Genomic DNA, 15,684 nt, shown 5'->3' with positions numbered 1-15,684 from the left:
TACGTCAAATTCAGCTACGTGAATAGCGTAGCTGAATTCGACGTATCGCAGCCGACTTATCCCGCTGTAGGGATGGTGGCAAAATCGACCTCTGCGGCTTCCTGTCGACGGCGCTTACTCCCACCTCCGCTGGTGGAGTAAGAGCGTCGATTCGGGGATCGATTGTCGCATCCCGACGGGACGCAATAAATTGATCCCCGAGAGGTTGATTTCTACCCGCCGATTCAGGCGGGTAGTGTAGACCTAGCCACAGTCAGGGGATTCCCAGGGGCAGATTCTGCTTGCTTGGGTTAGTGTAGCATTAGGCAGTCTTCACTGTGTCAGTATTTTTTAATTTAAGAAAGTCGTATTGCCTTCCAAGTCTGGAACGGCTCACTCTGAACTGTGCTAACCTTCTGTGGAAATGTACATTAAGAAGGGTTTTAAAGTAGCATATGGTGACATATGCACTAAGGACCATTTTCCAGTAGGCAGTCTCCCACATCAAGCAGCCTTTAAAATCACCCTCAAAGATTCCACCACAATTTTACCTGATCTTTATCTAACAGCACCAGGCATGATTCTCCTGTTCCTTACCCCACTGGGGATTAGGAATAACTCCAGTGAAGGTATTGGAGTAAGCAAAATGAGAACCGGGACTACAACCTCTACTAAAGCAGCAGAAATGTGCTGGCCCTTTGGGTAATTCCGTCATTATACAGGAAAAACCAACAACCCCTCCACAACAGGCAGAGTGGATGATTTCCACTGTGAGTTTCTGGTGCTACTGTAAACTCTGAAAGCAAAACTTGTGTGGTTTATAGCATCCCCAGATAGGACTACACACCCATCACTCAGAACTTTCAGATTTTATACATACAGATTTAAAAGGAAAACGAAACATTATGGAAGCCCAAAAGGAACATCCGCAGCCAGGCAATGTCTCATTTCCTCTTATTTAATGATCATTTAAAAGTAACCAAACTACAGTTTTTCTCTTTTTAACTTGAAAAAAAAATAGCCCTAATCTAAAATTTAGTAGCTGCGAGAGGTGAATTTTTATGGATGATTTATGTATAAATCTCTGAAAAAAGGGCTTTATAATGAAAGTGATAGCTCAACCTTAACTGCAGCACTGGGAACAGTGACACTATAATGAATGTATTCTTTCAGTTGTGGGAGATACTGACAGTTGCTTTTTGCTCCTAGGAAGAAATGTATGGGATGACTTGAGGAAGGAGTCATGGAAAAGAATTACACTACAGGGGAACAGAAATCCTTGTAGCAAAGACATATCCTTACAATCTCCCTCCCAAACCTTATAAAACTCTGGCATTGACAGTGTTATTTATACCTTTCCCCTCTATTAGATGTCAGTGACACACACTTGGAGAATATATTTTATGGCAGTGAGGGGCTTTTCTTTCTTTCTTTGTTTTATAATGATGAATGAAGTTAAATATTGTATCAGAATCAAAGTGGGAAAAGTGATTAATTATATATTGCCAATGAAATCAATGTACTTACTGGTTCAACGTCAAATGCATAAAGCGCATACTCCCGATCAGGTGACACTTCATAGCGAATGGCCTTTAAGGAGACCTAAAAAAATAATCAGATGTTAAAATACAAGTGATTTTTTAGTTCTAAAGCCTCATATGTCAAACTATTTTCATGCTCATCATGGGGGGAGGGAGGGAAGTATTGTCTGACTTCATTTTTTTAGAAGACACTTGTAAATCCTACTTTGTCTTGATAAAAAGGTAAACAGATCATACACAGCTGTGCATGTCCCCTTACACTTGCACACCCTGTGGAGACTCAGCACCATGTCTCACGCACGTGTTTTTCTCCCCTGTTCATGTCCTTCCCTCACACTAATGTCCATCTACAGTGCCACATAGGTGTAGTCCTATGCAAAAAGCTGATGAGGTGGGAACTTGGTGCGAATGAATGTCAGGATGGGGACAGAAAACACAGGATAGTAAAAATTGGAGAGGACTCCGTTCTTCTCTTCCCCTCAGTGGCTGAGCCTGTGTTGTTGTCTTCTCCTTAGTGTGTAAGCTCCTGAGGCAGTAACCCCTGCCATCTTCTATACCTGGGACATGCCCAGCACACTGTTGGTGCTGCATAAAAGCTACATTGTGACTTGTGCTATGTGCCTGCCCCATGGAGTAAGCACCCCCCTTGCATGCCTATGCAGACTATCTCGGGCCTGACAGCATAGGAGTAAACAGGCCTACTTATTGGTTTACTTCTTTCTGTAGCTGAAGGGCAGGAAGTGAATGAGAAGCAATGGGACATGGGAGAAGCCTTGGTTCCACCCAATTCTCCCCAGTCATTGGCCGAGGTATTTGAGCCACCAAATAGGGGTGGGAGAATAGTAAATCACTGCTGGGACAGGCCAACCATAAAGCACTACCGCCACCCACCCCTAATGAGAGCAAGGCAGAATCAGGGTCGGGATTGTCCCTCACAGGGATCTCTGAGTCACCATGTCTCCCAAGATTGGTTCTGGGGTGATGTAGTTTATGCGTCAGCCTTTCCTGAGGGCTGAGCCTAAAATTAGCCCTAGCATTACCATTAATATACAGCAACTCCTGATACTTGTCTGGCGATGTCTCTTCCCTCCTCTGCTTCTAATTTGTCTAGTGCAGATGTCCCTTCCCCTTTCCTCTGTGTTTTAATATGCAGTGCCAGCTCCAACACTGCCAAGGCCAAAAAGAGGTCACTCTAATATGCCTTTCATCCTCTTGCTTTTAAATCCTTTTCTTCCACATAACAAATTGGACGGAATTTTTTGAGAGATTACCAAGAAACACAATGAAGTAGGATCTTGGACATAGTGCAAGCGGACGGTATCACACAAAAGAGTCCTTCACAAGGTCAGCGAGTGGGTTCGAGTTGCACGAGTGCATTAAGAATCAGATGAGCTATCCAAAGGCAGAGGGCAGTGAAAGCGGTTTAGATGGAGGGGTGCCTGTAGGAGTGTGCCAGGCAGCACAAAGACAGATTTTGTTTGCTGATATATTAATAATGCGAAGGAAGGAATCTTTGCCAAGACAATGAAAGTTTCTCTGACACAAGACTAGGATGAAAGAAGTGGGTGGATGGGATTGAAGGAATAAATCAATGTAAACAAGATGGATAATAAAATCCATGACAAACTAGGCAGTATAGAAGCATAGGCAGATACGATGCTTATACCATACAGTTTAAGGTAGTGAGACAAAGAAAAAACAACCAAAAATGAGATGTTCCTTCAGTGGCTATATGATAAAACAGTGCATGAGAAAAGGGTCTTCCCCAAAGAACACATCTAAAATCTCCAGCACGAGGAGCAGTAAAGAGAAAGTGAATACAGCTTTGCAGTGTTTAGAGACACGGTCCCAATGTAACAGAGAGGAAGATCTTCTAGCGCCAAACAAAGGAGGACATATTCAGAATATTGTGTGAGGTCCTGCATACCGTATCATCAAGAGTTATTGTAAGTCATAGTATTATTGTAACATCTGAATAAGGTAGAGCAGGAGTTCTCATACCAGGTCCGTGGACTGCCATCAATTGGGCTGGAGAACCCACGTTGGAAATCTGCAGAATTAAATATTTTTTGGGGGGAAAACAAAGTAGTAGGGGCCTGGGGAGTTGGAAGGAGGGCTAGTCTGGAGACTATCTTTCTTTTATGGTATGGCCAAAAACTAAGAACCAATGGAATACAGAGCAGACAGTGAAAGGCTATTTGAAGCCATAGAAAATAAAACTCATGAATTCAGCTAAGAAAAGTCAGCTATTAAAGGAATCTAGTCAACTCCTCTATACAGAGCACAGCTGATGCTCTCTGTGGGGAAAAACAGCATAGAGCAGTTATAGGAACAATTATTACATACAGTTGGCAGAAAGTATTCAACAGAGACAGCCTGCTGGTCTAGGTCCAGCCCGTGGCGCTGTCACGCAGAGAATGGATGACAATGAGCCTCAGTCTGTTCATGGGCTGATGGGGCTCTTAGGCCATATTAGAGGGAGCATACACTGTGTGACAGTGCTCCGCACTGACCCGAAAGGCACAACCCACAGGTTCTGGAGAAACTTCCATTCAACAGTCATTGCCAGGGAACAGAAGCACCTCAGCATGTGGCCTTTGAGGCTGGTGGGAAATGAATACGGAAAAAAACCATGGGGGTTTCCTAGGAGGAAAGCATGAAATATTTGCTGTATTATAGAGCTGAACTACTAAACAAAGAAATAGCTGGATGACTATGGGCTTTCTTGCAAGCTGAAAATATGAAAACCACGACTAGACCCTTATTCCACAGGTCTAAAATACACATCAGGTCACTAGTGGTATGTGCTGAAGGCAGATGTGATTGATTTATTCTCCCCTTTTTAGCTTCCTGACATGAATTTCTGTGGTTCAACTGAATGTGCGTGTCTCACTTTGTAAAGGTGCCACAGAATCAGTCATTGATGTAATTAGCTATGCAGCGTCTGCTTGTGGACAAAGTTATGGTAAAACAGCACAGCCTTGGAGGAGTAGCAAGGTGTGAAGGTAAAATGAAAACGTGGTCTTTAAAGCTGGATATAGCACAATGATAAAAAGCTTGAAGACAGTACCTCAGTATTGCTTTTAGGCAGATCTTTAGCCATATTTAAAACATTGACACTGCTAGAACTATGTATGAGGGAAATGAGATTACTGCCGCGTGAAGTCAATATGGAATGTGGTTTTAGTATTTTCTTGAAGCCAAACAGATTTCTGAACAAGGCTTTCTTGTGGGGTTTTTTTTTTTCAGTCCACAATTTCCAGAGCTCTTTTTAACAGCTGTTAGAACAAAGCTAAGGTAAGTTTAACATAATTATCTGTTTTTGCAACCAGACAAATTTCTGGGATCTTGGAAGGAGAAGAACCTTTGACTGCACCAAAACTTAGAGGAACAAAAGTTTGCGGTCGAAGGACAGTGGATTCTTTGACAGTGCTTTGCACCATTCCAGCCCTGCAAAGCAGGCAAGAAAACAGCTCTACCAGCCACGGGGGGATTCCCCTGCATATGGGAATGTGATTGTTGGCTGGCAAAATGGCCTCTTGATGGATGTTTCCAGTCAGTGCAACTTCGAGCAAAATGGCTTAGGATTGGGAGGATAGCACATATGGGTAAGAGAAGGCCCAATCCCTCCAATATAGGGGGGCAACGTTAGGTAATAAACACTTAGTTTTGAGGCAGCAGGCTTTCACAGAATCATAGAATATCAGGGTTGGAAGGGACCTCAGGAGGTCATCTAGTCCAAAGCAGGATCAATCCCCAACTAAATCATCCCAGCCAGGGCTTTGTCAAGCCTGATCTTAAAAACCTCCAAGGAAGGAGATTCCACAACCTCCCTAGGTAACCCATTCCAGTGCTTCACCACCCTCCTACTGATAAAGTTTTTCCTAATATCCACTCTAAACCTCTTCCCACTGCAACTTGAGACCATTATTCCTTGTTCTGTTATCTGGTACCACTGAGACCAGTCTAGATCCATCCTCTTTGGAACCCTCCTTCAGGTAGTTGAAAGCATCTATCAAATCCCCCCTGATTCTTCTCTTCTGCAGACTAAACAATCCCAGTTCCCTCAGCCTCTCATCATAAGTCATGTGCTCCAGCTCCCTAATCATTTTTGTTGCCCTCTGCTGGACTCTTCCCAATTTTTCCACATCCTTCTTGTAGTGTGGGGCCCAAAACTGGACAAAGTACTCCAGATGAGGTTTCACCAATGTTGAATAGAGAGGAATGATCATGTCCCTCGATCTGCTGGCAATGCCCCTACTTATACAGCCCAAAATGCCATTAGCCTTCTTGGCAACAAGGGCACGCTGTTGACGCATATCCAAGTTCTTGTCCACTGTAACCCCTACGTCCTTTTCTGCTTTCTGCTACATAGTCTTTTCTGAAGGCATTCAGGTGCAGCAAAAGGGAGAAATTCTACATATCTGGGTGCATTAGCAGAGGACCGGGCATCTGAACAGAGAATCAGACCCTCAGCAATATCCCCCAAGCCACCTTGCTTTCTGCCTTCCAAGACAACTTCATCTAGAGCATTGCTGCTGTCTCCCCTCATCCTTGCCTGGCCTCAAAAACTCAGCAGGAGGGGATGAATGACTAGAAGAGTTAATCCTATCAGGTTTATATCTCCAGAAGGGCTTTCACAGCATCAGAGAAGGAGGCAATATACCACTGATATCCAGCTCTGCTCCCTCCAATACAGTATTGGGTTTTGAGGTCTTCTGCACTTTTCACCCCAGTCTAGATAGGTATTTATATCATGTTCCTGACTGAGGTGTTTAAATGCCTCTAGTGTCCCCTTGATGGATACAATTATGTGGGAATGATCTGAACCACAGTGCACTGTAGAAATGAGATAGGCTGAACACGTTGTCCAAAGTGATAGGGATCTCTTGTCTATAATGGAGTAGTGTATGATATTAATTTGCAGTATTAGCTGCTCATCCAGAATGTCTTCAGCTCAAATGCATGAGCATTAATTTTAGAAATAGAACGGGGTTCATCTTTCATTACTACTGTAACTACAAGAGTACTTTTTATGTCAGGCAATTGGTTTTTACAAACTTGATCTATTCATTTTTACAGCAAATGTTGGTAGTATTCTGGTATTTAACATGTTAGCTTCGTCATCACGCTGTGTTCATTTGGTATATGATTTAATGTTACAAAACTTTTTCATTATCTTCTGCATAGATCCAATTCTGTCTTACGCGTCAATCGGTTCTCTCAACTTACTACAGGAACCCCTTACTAACACCTTATTCCAATAACCGATTCAATTTTTCCCCGTAACCCGACATGCAGTAACCCCATTACATTGCTCCAGATGTTTTAAACAAAATTTCTTTTTATAATTTCATTACAGTTCAAACTTCGTGCAAACGAAATCAGCATCTCCCAAGTGTTTGAAGAAATATTTGTGCTGTGTGTGTGTTGGGGGGGAGGGAGGGTGAGAGAATAAGTCCTAGCAGTGTAAAGCAAATTATAAATACATAATTGCAATGTTCTGTAAAGTAACTGTGTAAAAGCCTAAGGTATTTCTCTTTCCAGGGCCGGCTCCAGGCACCAGCTTAACAAGGGAGAGGGGCGGCACCTGCGGCAATTCGGGGGCGGCAGGTCCCTCACTCCCTCTAGGAGCAAAGGACCTGCCGCTGAACTGCCGCCGCCAATCGCGGCTTTTTTTTTTTTTTTTGCTTGGGGCGGCAGAAATGCTGGAGCCAGCCCTGTCTCTTTCAATGACATATGATATGCAAGGCTTGCTTCAAATACCCGTAGTAGAGAGTTTTCTGCACACAGAAGGAAACTGAGCTTCTGGCTTAACAAAGAAAGCACAGATTCCATTTCACATTATCTGTAGTTGCTTAGCCCATAGTATTCTGCTTGGCAATACATGAAGTTGAAAATGAAGTGTCATTTTCTACTTTATTGACCTGAATGCAAGAAAACTGTGAAATTATCCTGCTTATTAAAGAAGATACTTACGATTTTTTTGTTTTCTATTAATACCATTGAATTGTTTGTTTCAACATTCTGCAGGATCACAGTGCCATTCTGGTTTCTATAAATGAATTCTTTATCTGCAGGAAAAGAAAAAAGAACATTAAGGAAATTGGACAGATTTTAGCAAATGAAGTTGCTTATTTACAGAGAACTACTATGGATTTGTGCCAAAAAACCTGCTGTTTTCTAGTCTATTTATTGTTCTTATATCACACTTATTCTAATCTATTCTGTATAGGTTCTAAAAACCTGCTCATGACTGTTGTCGCTGAGTTCTTTCCAGAAGTGCATTAAGTAACAGTACTAACATCTGTGATGTTTCTGTTCTCTCATCCTCGCTCCCCGGGAGAAGTGTGTGCAAGGGAGTGTTTTCGTTCAGATTTTTTAATGATATACACATACACATGCACAGAGCAAGAGGAAGAGCATTATATGTTTATCTTATAGAAAGCCAGGACAAAGCCATGACAGGAAAGGTGGTGAGGTTTGTGAGGGCCCTTTAGATGAGGATTGGGCTTGATCAGTACTTTGATGGGCGAGCACCAGGGAAAATCATGGTACTGCACAAAGGGATGTTTGAAGGTGGATCTCTTCTCTAGAGTCAGTAATGTCCTTGCATTCCAGTAGAGCATGCTGCTGGAGACAGGAGCGGCTCTAGCTTTTTTGCTGCCCCAAGCACGGCAGGCAGGCTGCCTTCGGCGGCATGCCTGCGGGAGGTCCCCCGGTCCTGCGGATTCAGCGGCATGCCTGCAGGAGGTCCGCCGCTCCCGCAGCTTCGGCGTACCCGCCACTGAATTGCCGCCGAATCCACAGGACCGGGGGACCTCCCGCAGGCATGTCACCGAAGGCTGCCTGACTGCCGCCCTCACAGGGACCGGCAGGGCACCCCTCGTGGCTTGCCGCCCCAGGCACGCGCTTGGAGCGCTGGTGCCTGGAGCCGCCGCTGGCTGGAGACAGCATCTTTCAAATAAAACCTAAAACTGAGATCCTGACCACTTTGTCATTAAAAGATCCCATGACACTTTTCAGACCTAGCTGAATTAAGAACTTGAGCTATTAAATTCTAGCTGCCTAAATTCCCCCTTCCAGTTCCAATTAGGGAAGAAATTATTCATTTCCTGTTTTAAAATGCCACACACCTGCCTTAACAGGTGGGAAAATTGATCGAGCCAGCAGTGACTGGTACAATCCCAGTTGAATGGGGAGGAGAATACATGCTGAGGGGATGCAGGGTGCCCCTCCCCTTCAGAGTTTCTAGCCACTCATTGACTAGCTTGGGGAGGAAGGGAGCTGATTGTTCTCTCACCTCCTTTCACTAATTTAAACCCTAGCCTGGGCCAAGTGGAGCCTCTTTTTGTTTTGGATGCAGCCGCATTTAAGAGATTTCAGCCCAATGTGATCAGGTAGTCTCATGAGAATTCTACCAGCTTGGGGCAAAGTCTTATGAGAACAGCTCACAAGATTCCAAGACTGTCAAATCCAAATCTGAATCTAAACTCTAGCCTTATTCTGGCCTCAAATTCTAACCTAAATCGAATCTGAATCCAAAAGCCATCTGGTCTATGCACCTCTGTTCTGGATAGAAGGTATTGTTTAAGTGTACAACATTAATACACCTCTACCCCGATATAACGCGACCCGATATAACACGAATTCAGATATAATGCGGTAAAGCAGTGCTCCAGGGAGGCGGGGCTGCGCACTCTGGTGGATCAAAGCAAGTTCGATATAACGCGGTTTCACCTAGAACGTGGTGAGATTTTTTGACTCCCGAGGACAGTGTTATATCGAAGTAGATGTGTAGTACAAGTAACGTTGCTTAGCATATTTCTATATCTGTCTGCAACCCATCACCTCCATTTGAATAAAATACCATTGCAATTTAATTGGCATAGTGTAGAAGATAAGAAATCTTATGGTAATAAAGTAGAAAAAAAAATTCATCTCTTATCAGTGCATGAATCCACATCAGCAGCCTACAGAACAAACATGTACCCCAGCTATTTTCATCATCAATACCACAATAAAAAGAATTTAAAAGGTGCAAGATTCACAAAAGATAAACTAGGGCTGTGACATCTTATTTATAGACTTGTATGCTTTGCTTTACATTGCCTTAGTTTACTCATTTTGTATTGTCAAGGGTAATTTCTACAAATCTCTGTAGTACATGCTTGAAATGTATTTTTCTTGTTTGGGCTGAAATAAAAGGGAGTACCAATAGCCTAACATTGATAGCTTTTCCATATTGGTAAATGCCTAAGTAATGGGCATTTGCAGCTCGTAGGGTTCCCCTTAAATCCATGGGATTCCATCCACTGACTTCACTGGGACTTGCACTTGCCCTTTAGATACAAGGTGATAGGTGCTATAGTGGAACCTAGGAAAGACAGATGTGCCAAAGTCTTCCTTGTATGGAATCAATGGCAGCTATGTGTATGCACCCCAGGCCTCAGTGTCTTCTAAGGGATACAACTGATAATAAATGAAAATTTAACAGAGCAATTCTTCCCAAATTCCTGATAATTATTTAAAAAGAACAAAAAACAGTCCCACATTTCATTGTCCCAGGCATTTGGGAAACAGTGGTAACTCTTCAGACAGATTGAGTATTTAGTCACACAGATATTAGCCAACGTTTTATGTAAGCAACATGCAAGATCTTCCAATTATATATTATATTCAATACAACAGGCCAACTTTAAGTGTGGTCAGATACACCATTCAAAATATTAGGATATTTTCTAATTAAGTAAATTGGTTATTAAAGCTTGACCCCCAACTGGAAGCTTAACTCAGAGACTTTAAGGCCAGATGGGACCATCATGATCATTTAGTCTGACCTCCTGCACATTGCAGGCCACAGAACCTCACCCATCCACTGCTGTCATAGATCCATAACATCCAACTGAGTTACTGAAGTCCTCAAATCATGGTTTAAAGACTTCAAGTTACAGAGAATTCACCATTTACATTAGTTTAAATCTGCAAGTGACCGGTGCCCCATGCTGCAGAGGAAGCAAAAAACCCACAGGGTCTCTGTCAATCTGAACAGGAGAAAATTCCTTTACAACCTCAAATATGGCAATCAGTTAGACCCCGAGCATGTGGGCAAGTCCCACCAGTCAGACACCTAGGAAAGAATTCTCTGTAGGAACTCAGAGCCCTCCCTATCTAGTCAGGAGCGCCGCCAGCTTTTTTGCTGCCCTAGGCAGCGGAAGGTCCCGCCCCTCAAATTGTAGCGCTCTAGGTGACTGCCTAGGTCGCCTAATGGGTTGCGCCGGCCCTGCATCTAGTGTCCCATCACTGGCCACTGGAGATATTTGCTGCTAGCAGTCGCAGATCGGCTACATGCCATTGTAGGCAGTCTCATCATCCCATCCCCTCCATAAACTTATCAAGCTCAGTCTTGAAGCCAGTTAGGTGTTTTGCCCCCACTGCTCCCCTTGGAAGGCTGTTCCAGAACCTCAATCCCCTTGAACACATAGGTGAAGTATATTATTAATCAAATGGGTCTGTAGGTTTATTAATAATTAGTAACAAAGAGTTCTGTGGCACCTTATAGACTAATAGACGTATTGGAGCATGAGCTTTTGTGGGTGAATACCCACTTCTTTGTTGCTTTTACAGATCCAGACTAACACGGCTACCCCTTTGATACTTAATAATTAGTACTTATTTCTCAGACCATAACACAAACTGACAAGAGTTATATTGCTCCCTCTAATGAAATCTCTACTAAACTTGTATTACTTCTTTTTTCCCCTGGTTACACTTACCCTAATGAAAACAAAATGCTTTAATGAACTGTAAATCTTCACAGTTACTCTGTAAATGCTATTCCGTAGTTGGAAGTAAGTGATGAAAAACTTTTCCTAAAAGTTCAACAAGCTTAAAATCTTGTGTTAATTTCTTCTATGTGTTTCTAGCACTACTAAAACACATTTTAAAAAGAAAACCAGCATTCATTTGTCAAGGCTCTGTATCTTGCTGTTATATTCAAAACAGGCCATTGATAAAGGGTCCGATTTAATGAACAGAAAATTGGTTTGCTTAAAGGAAGAACAAATTGAACAGCACTGTATTCCAGGCAAAACACAATAAGGTTTAGCTAGTCTTCTAGTCATGTTATCTTAGTCATCAAACGAATCAGTGAATACGAATCCCAGGCTTTTGTTTTGAAATGTGTGATTTGCTCCGGTAAAAGACTATTCATTTTAATGGGACGTACCTCAATCAAAGACAAAAGTAACACAGCAATCTTTGTCTCTAATGAATTCTGTCCAGCGAGCTGATGAGAATTTGCAGTCTGATTAATAGCTGTCACTGCAGTTGATAAAGGTCATCACTGAATCTCATTGTTTATAACTGTCTTTCAGTGTGGCTGCTATTCAGTGTAAATGTTGCTGAAAATTGTAATTTTTAGGCATAATGTTGTTTATTCCACTATATAATGGATTTCTTGAACAGCAGAGTTAGAACATAAGAATGGCCATAGTGAGTCAGACCAATGGTCCATCTAGTCCAGTATCCTGTCTTCTGACAGTGGCCAGTGCCAGATGCTTCAGAGGGAGTGAACCGAATAGGGAAATTTCAAGTGATCCATCCCCTGTCAGCCAGTCGGAAGTTTAAATCACTTAGATTACTCCTCCCCCCTTCCAACTTCCAGGAAATTGACTGTTCGAAAGAATTTCTAAAAAAAATTTACATTTCTCCATGCGTCTGACAAAGTGGGTATTCACCCAAAAAGCTTATGCTCCAATACGTCTGTTAGTCTGTAAGGTGCCACAGAACTCTTTGTCACTTTTTACAGATCCAGACTAACATGGCTACCCCTCTGATACTTGTCACATTTCTCCACTATTGATGATGACAGAAGTGCTCAGAAATAACCTTATGGGTTGACCCTACATAGTACAGGTGTGAAGTACTGAGAGTATTGGCATAAGGTAAAATAAAAAAAAAAAAAAAAAAAAAAAGACATGAAGACCAGACAATGCTACAGAACCCAATTCTGCATTAGTGAGTGTGGTGGGAAGCAGGAATTAGTTTTAGCAGCAGGCTGAATATCCTTCTGAAGTCCCTGCCTCCTCAGACATGGCTATCCTCTGCCCTTGCCCTGCCTCTTTTATTCACCCTCTACAACTTGAAAATAAGGGAAAGGGTGCACACAGGACTTGAGATGTTCTGCTACCCAGTGCAGATGGGTTGTGCATAACTTTACATGAAGCTTCTACTTATTGGACACAACAGGGGCCAGATTCTGCTGCAGTAAAGTCAATAGTCAAACTCCCATTGATTTCAATGGAGCAAGATTGGTCCTATACCAGGACTTGGAGTAAAATTTTCAAAAGGGCCTTAAACCAGATTATCAAAGGTATTTAGAGGTCTACAGATACAGATAGGCACCCACTAGGATTTCGAAAAGCACCTATCCTGCTGAATTCAATTTATTTCAAGGGGATTTAGGTGCTTAAGCTGCTTAGACACTTAACTGCCACTGAAATCAACTGACAGTCTCAAACAATTGAATTCAATTCCACTGAAAGTCAAGGAGACTTTGGCTCCTAAGTGCCTATGTCTCTTTCAAAAATGGGACTTAGGTGAGAATTTTGCTGTTGAAGGCTCAATGTCTATAATGCAGAACTTGCCTTTATTGAAATACAACAGGCCACAACTATGTTGGCTTCATTCCTTAAAAGGGAAACTTCACGGTAACCCACCTCCTCTTCTGAAGGCTTTTTATCTGCATGGATAGGATTTTTTTTTTTTAAAGTTACTGATGCTGTAAATTATTAAACCTTCCCACACATTGTCCTAAATCTAAGAATTCTATATAGACCTGCTTCACTGTGCATAAGATGAACAAATGAACCTCTAATGTACCATCATTACCTCTCCTAGACTGAACAAACACATAGGACAGATTCTGCTAATCTTACACCTGCATGTAGTCCCACTGAACCCATGGAACTCCTTGCATGAATAAAAAGAGTCGGGCCTTGCCTACAATGGGAAGATTTTGCTGGTATAGTAATACCAGTATAGTTAAACTGGCAAGACCAACTAGTGTGGATGAAGTTATAGAGGTATACAAGTGATTATACTAGTATAGCTTAAATTGGTTCCTCTCACCAGTCGAAGCTACACTAGCATGAGCACAGTTATACCAGTAAAACTGCACTGGGGCTTTTACTGATATAGCTTTCTTGGTTAAAAAAAAAATCAGACCCCTAATTGATATGTGTTACCTATCAGCTCTGTGTTCTTGGGAAACCAGGATGCAGTACCCAGCTTGTCTGACTCACGAAAGACCTTCCCCAGCCCCCACCTCTGCTTGAACCAAAGCTGATCAGAAGAAAGACTTACGAAGAGCAATGAAAAGGCCGTGGGAGACGCACCTAAACCCCTCCAGACAAGCGTGACAGGATTAAGGAAACTCCCCTAGCCTCATTTGCATAGAAGATGCGACAGGGAGGCATCCTCATTAGCATACAGAATGGAGAACAGAGATTCCAAGGCAAGAACTGCATGGAACTCTGGGACCAGAAAAGCAGGGAAGCACTGCATGATGGGGGATCTCTGCTCCAGCTGTTAATGAACCCATGCCTGCACACACCCAGCTCAGTAGTTATCAGACCAATTCTAGTAATAAATCCTTTATTGGTATCCAAAATACTGAAGCTGCCGAATTGCATTGTGAGCTCCCTGTAAGGAGCACTGCCCGTAGCCAGGAATGATCAGTTCCTATTGTTTAGCCTGAACAAAACAACTTTGGTATACTCCCTTGAGCCATCAGTTTACCCACAAATAAATCTAGTGTTCTCCCTTGAATCATTGTTCTTTCCCTACAAAACCCCCTACCCACGCTCAAGTAAGTGCTCTGATGCCTGGATCCAAAATCTGCATCAGTTCCATTGGACTTAATCTTCTCCTGACTGATCATGCTGGGGGCTCTGCCTGTCTCCAGCACTCCGGACCCTCAGCTATCACCACCACCACCTGGGAACCTGGATCAATTCAAGCTTCACGGAGTGGGGTGAGAACCCAACTCTCTTTCTCTCTCTGACCCTGACTTGTGTGATCAGTGATAGTTTTCTAAATCTGACTTTTGTAATCACATTTAAGTTAGATTTAATATTATCACTGTTCTGTTGGACTCCCCTTATATGTTTATTACCTGGCAATAACTAACTTTCATGATTAAGCTGGTTGCTTCTCTCTCTGCAGCAACGCTCCTCATACCTAAGCTAAAGATCCCTGCAGCACCCAAAAAATCCTGTGGGGTTTGCTCATCAAGTGGGTTACTCCCAGAACAATTGTACCATAAAAGTGGGGATAAGGATGTGCTGAACCTGGGGCATATGAGGGTGGCAGCTTGGAAGTGCTGCTCAACCAGCCTGCTGAGTCCAGGGGCATATAAGGGTGGCAGATTGAATGTGCTGCTTAACCCAGCCTGCTGAGGCATGCTCTGTTAATGTGTGTGTGTGTTTGTGTGTGTGCAGTCGTTTGATTCTGGGGCTGGAAGAACCCAGCCCTTGGGAACCTAGGTCCTGCAGGATAGCTCCATTGGGAGGGAACTTGCAGCCGGGAGAGGAAGAGCTCCATTTAAAAACACAAGTGACACAAGCAGTACATTGACAGTATTACAGAATCCCCTCCCCCGGAAGAGTAACCCTAATAAATGAGCATACCCCAAAGTAAGGGGCAAATCTGGTGACACATGGCTACACTGTTAAAACTTTTAAGTGTAGACAAGGCCCAGGATTTGGCCCTTGATTAAAAAAATAAACGGAGTGAGCTGTATACAAATGGAGAGCAATGTATATATTCTTGAACAATTACCACCACCACCACCAAAGGCTTAAATTAATATCATTTTAGGGACTACGTGCACCTAACTGAATGTTTTATAGAGATACCAATTGACTAGATGGACTTATATCAGTTTAATGATTTGTTCTTCCAGAGTCACCCTTCAAATCATCTGTCAAAAGATCCTGTCAGCGAAGAGAGTGTCTACTGACAATCATTTAACACCTTTTAACTCGTTACACAGTTTATTATGGACTTCTGCCAGCTTACAAGGCCCAATATTCTGTGCCCTTTTTAGCCACCAGCCAGAACAATTCCGCAGAAGAACACAAGGAGAGATGCAGAGAAACTA

The 15,684-nt window shown here is 42.8% G+C and overlaps 1 protein-coding gene across 5 annotated transcripts in view; it reads right to left on the bottom strand.

The window, feature by feature from the left end:
• Positions 1–15,684, bottom strand: part of DPP6 (dipeptidyl peptidase like 6) — a 784,761-nt gene that overhangs the window by 230,059 nt on the left and 539,018 nt on the right. For all 5 annotated transcript variants that reach the window (XM_034759984.1, XM_034759986.1, XM_034759987.1 and 2 more), the window contains 2 exons: positions 7,500–7,594; positions 1,507–1,581 (listed from right to left, as the gene is read on the bottom strand). In XM_034759984.1, coding sequence (XP_034615875.1) covers positions 1,507–1,581; positions 7,500–7,594 — 170 coding nt within the window. The remainder of the gene's footprint in view (positions 1–1,506; positions 1,582–7,499; positions 7,595–15,684) is intronic.

The sequence above is a fragment of the Trachemys scripta genome, chromosome 2 (genome assembly GCF_013100865.1).
Source record: "Trachemys scripta elegans isolate TJP31775 chromosome 2, CAS_Tse_1.0, whole genome shotgun sequence".
Lineage (NCBI taxonomy): Eukaryota > Metazoa > Chordata > Testudines > Emydidae > Trachemys > Trachemys scripta.
The sequence above is the reverse complement of the archived record's forward strand: the minus strand, read 5'-3'. Positions and strand labels throughout refer to the sequence as shown.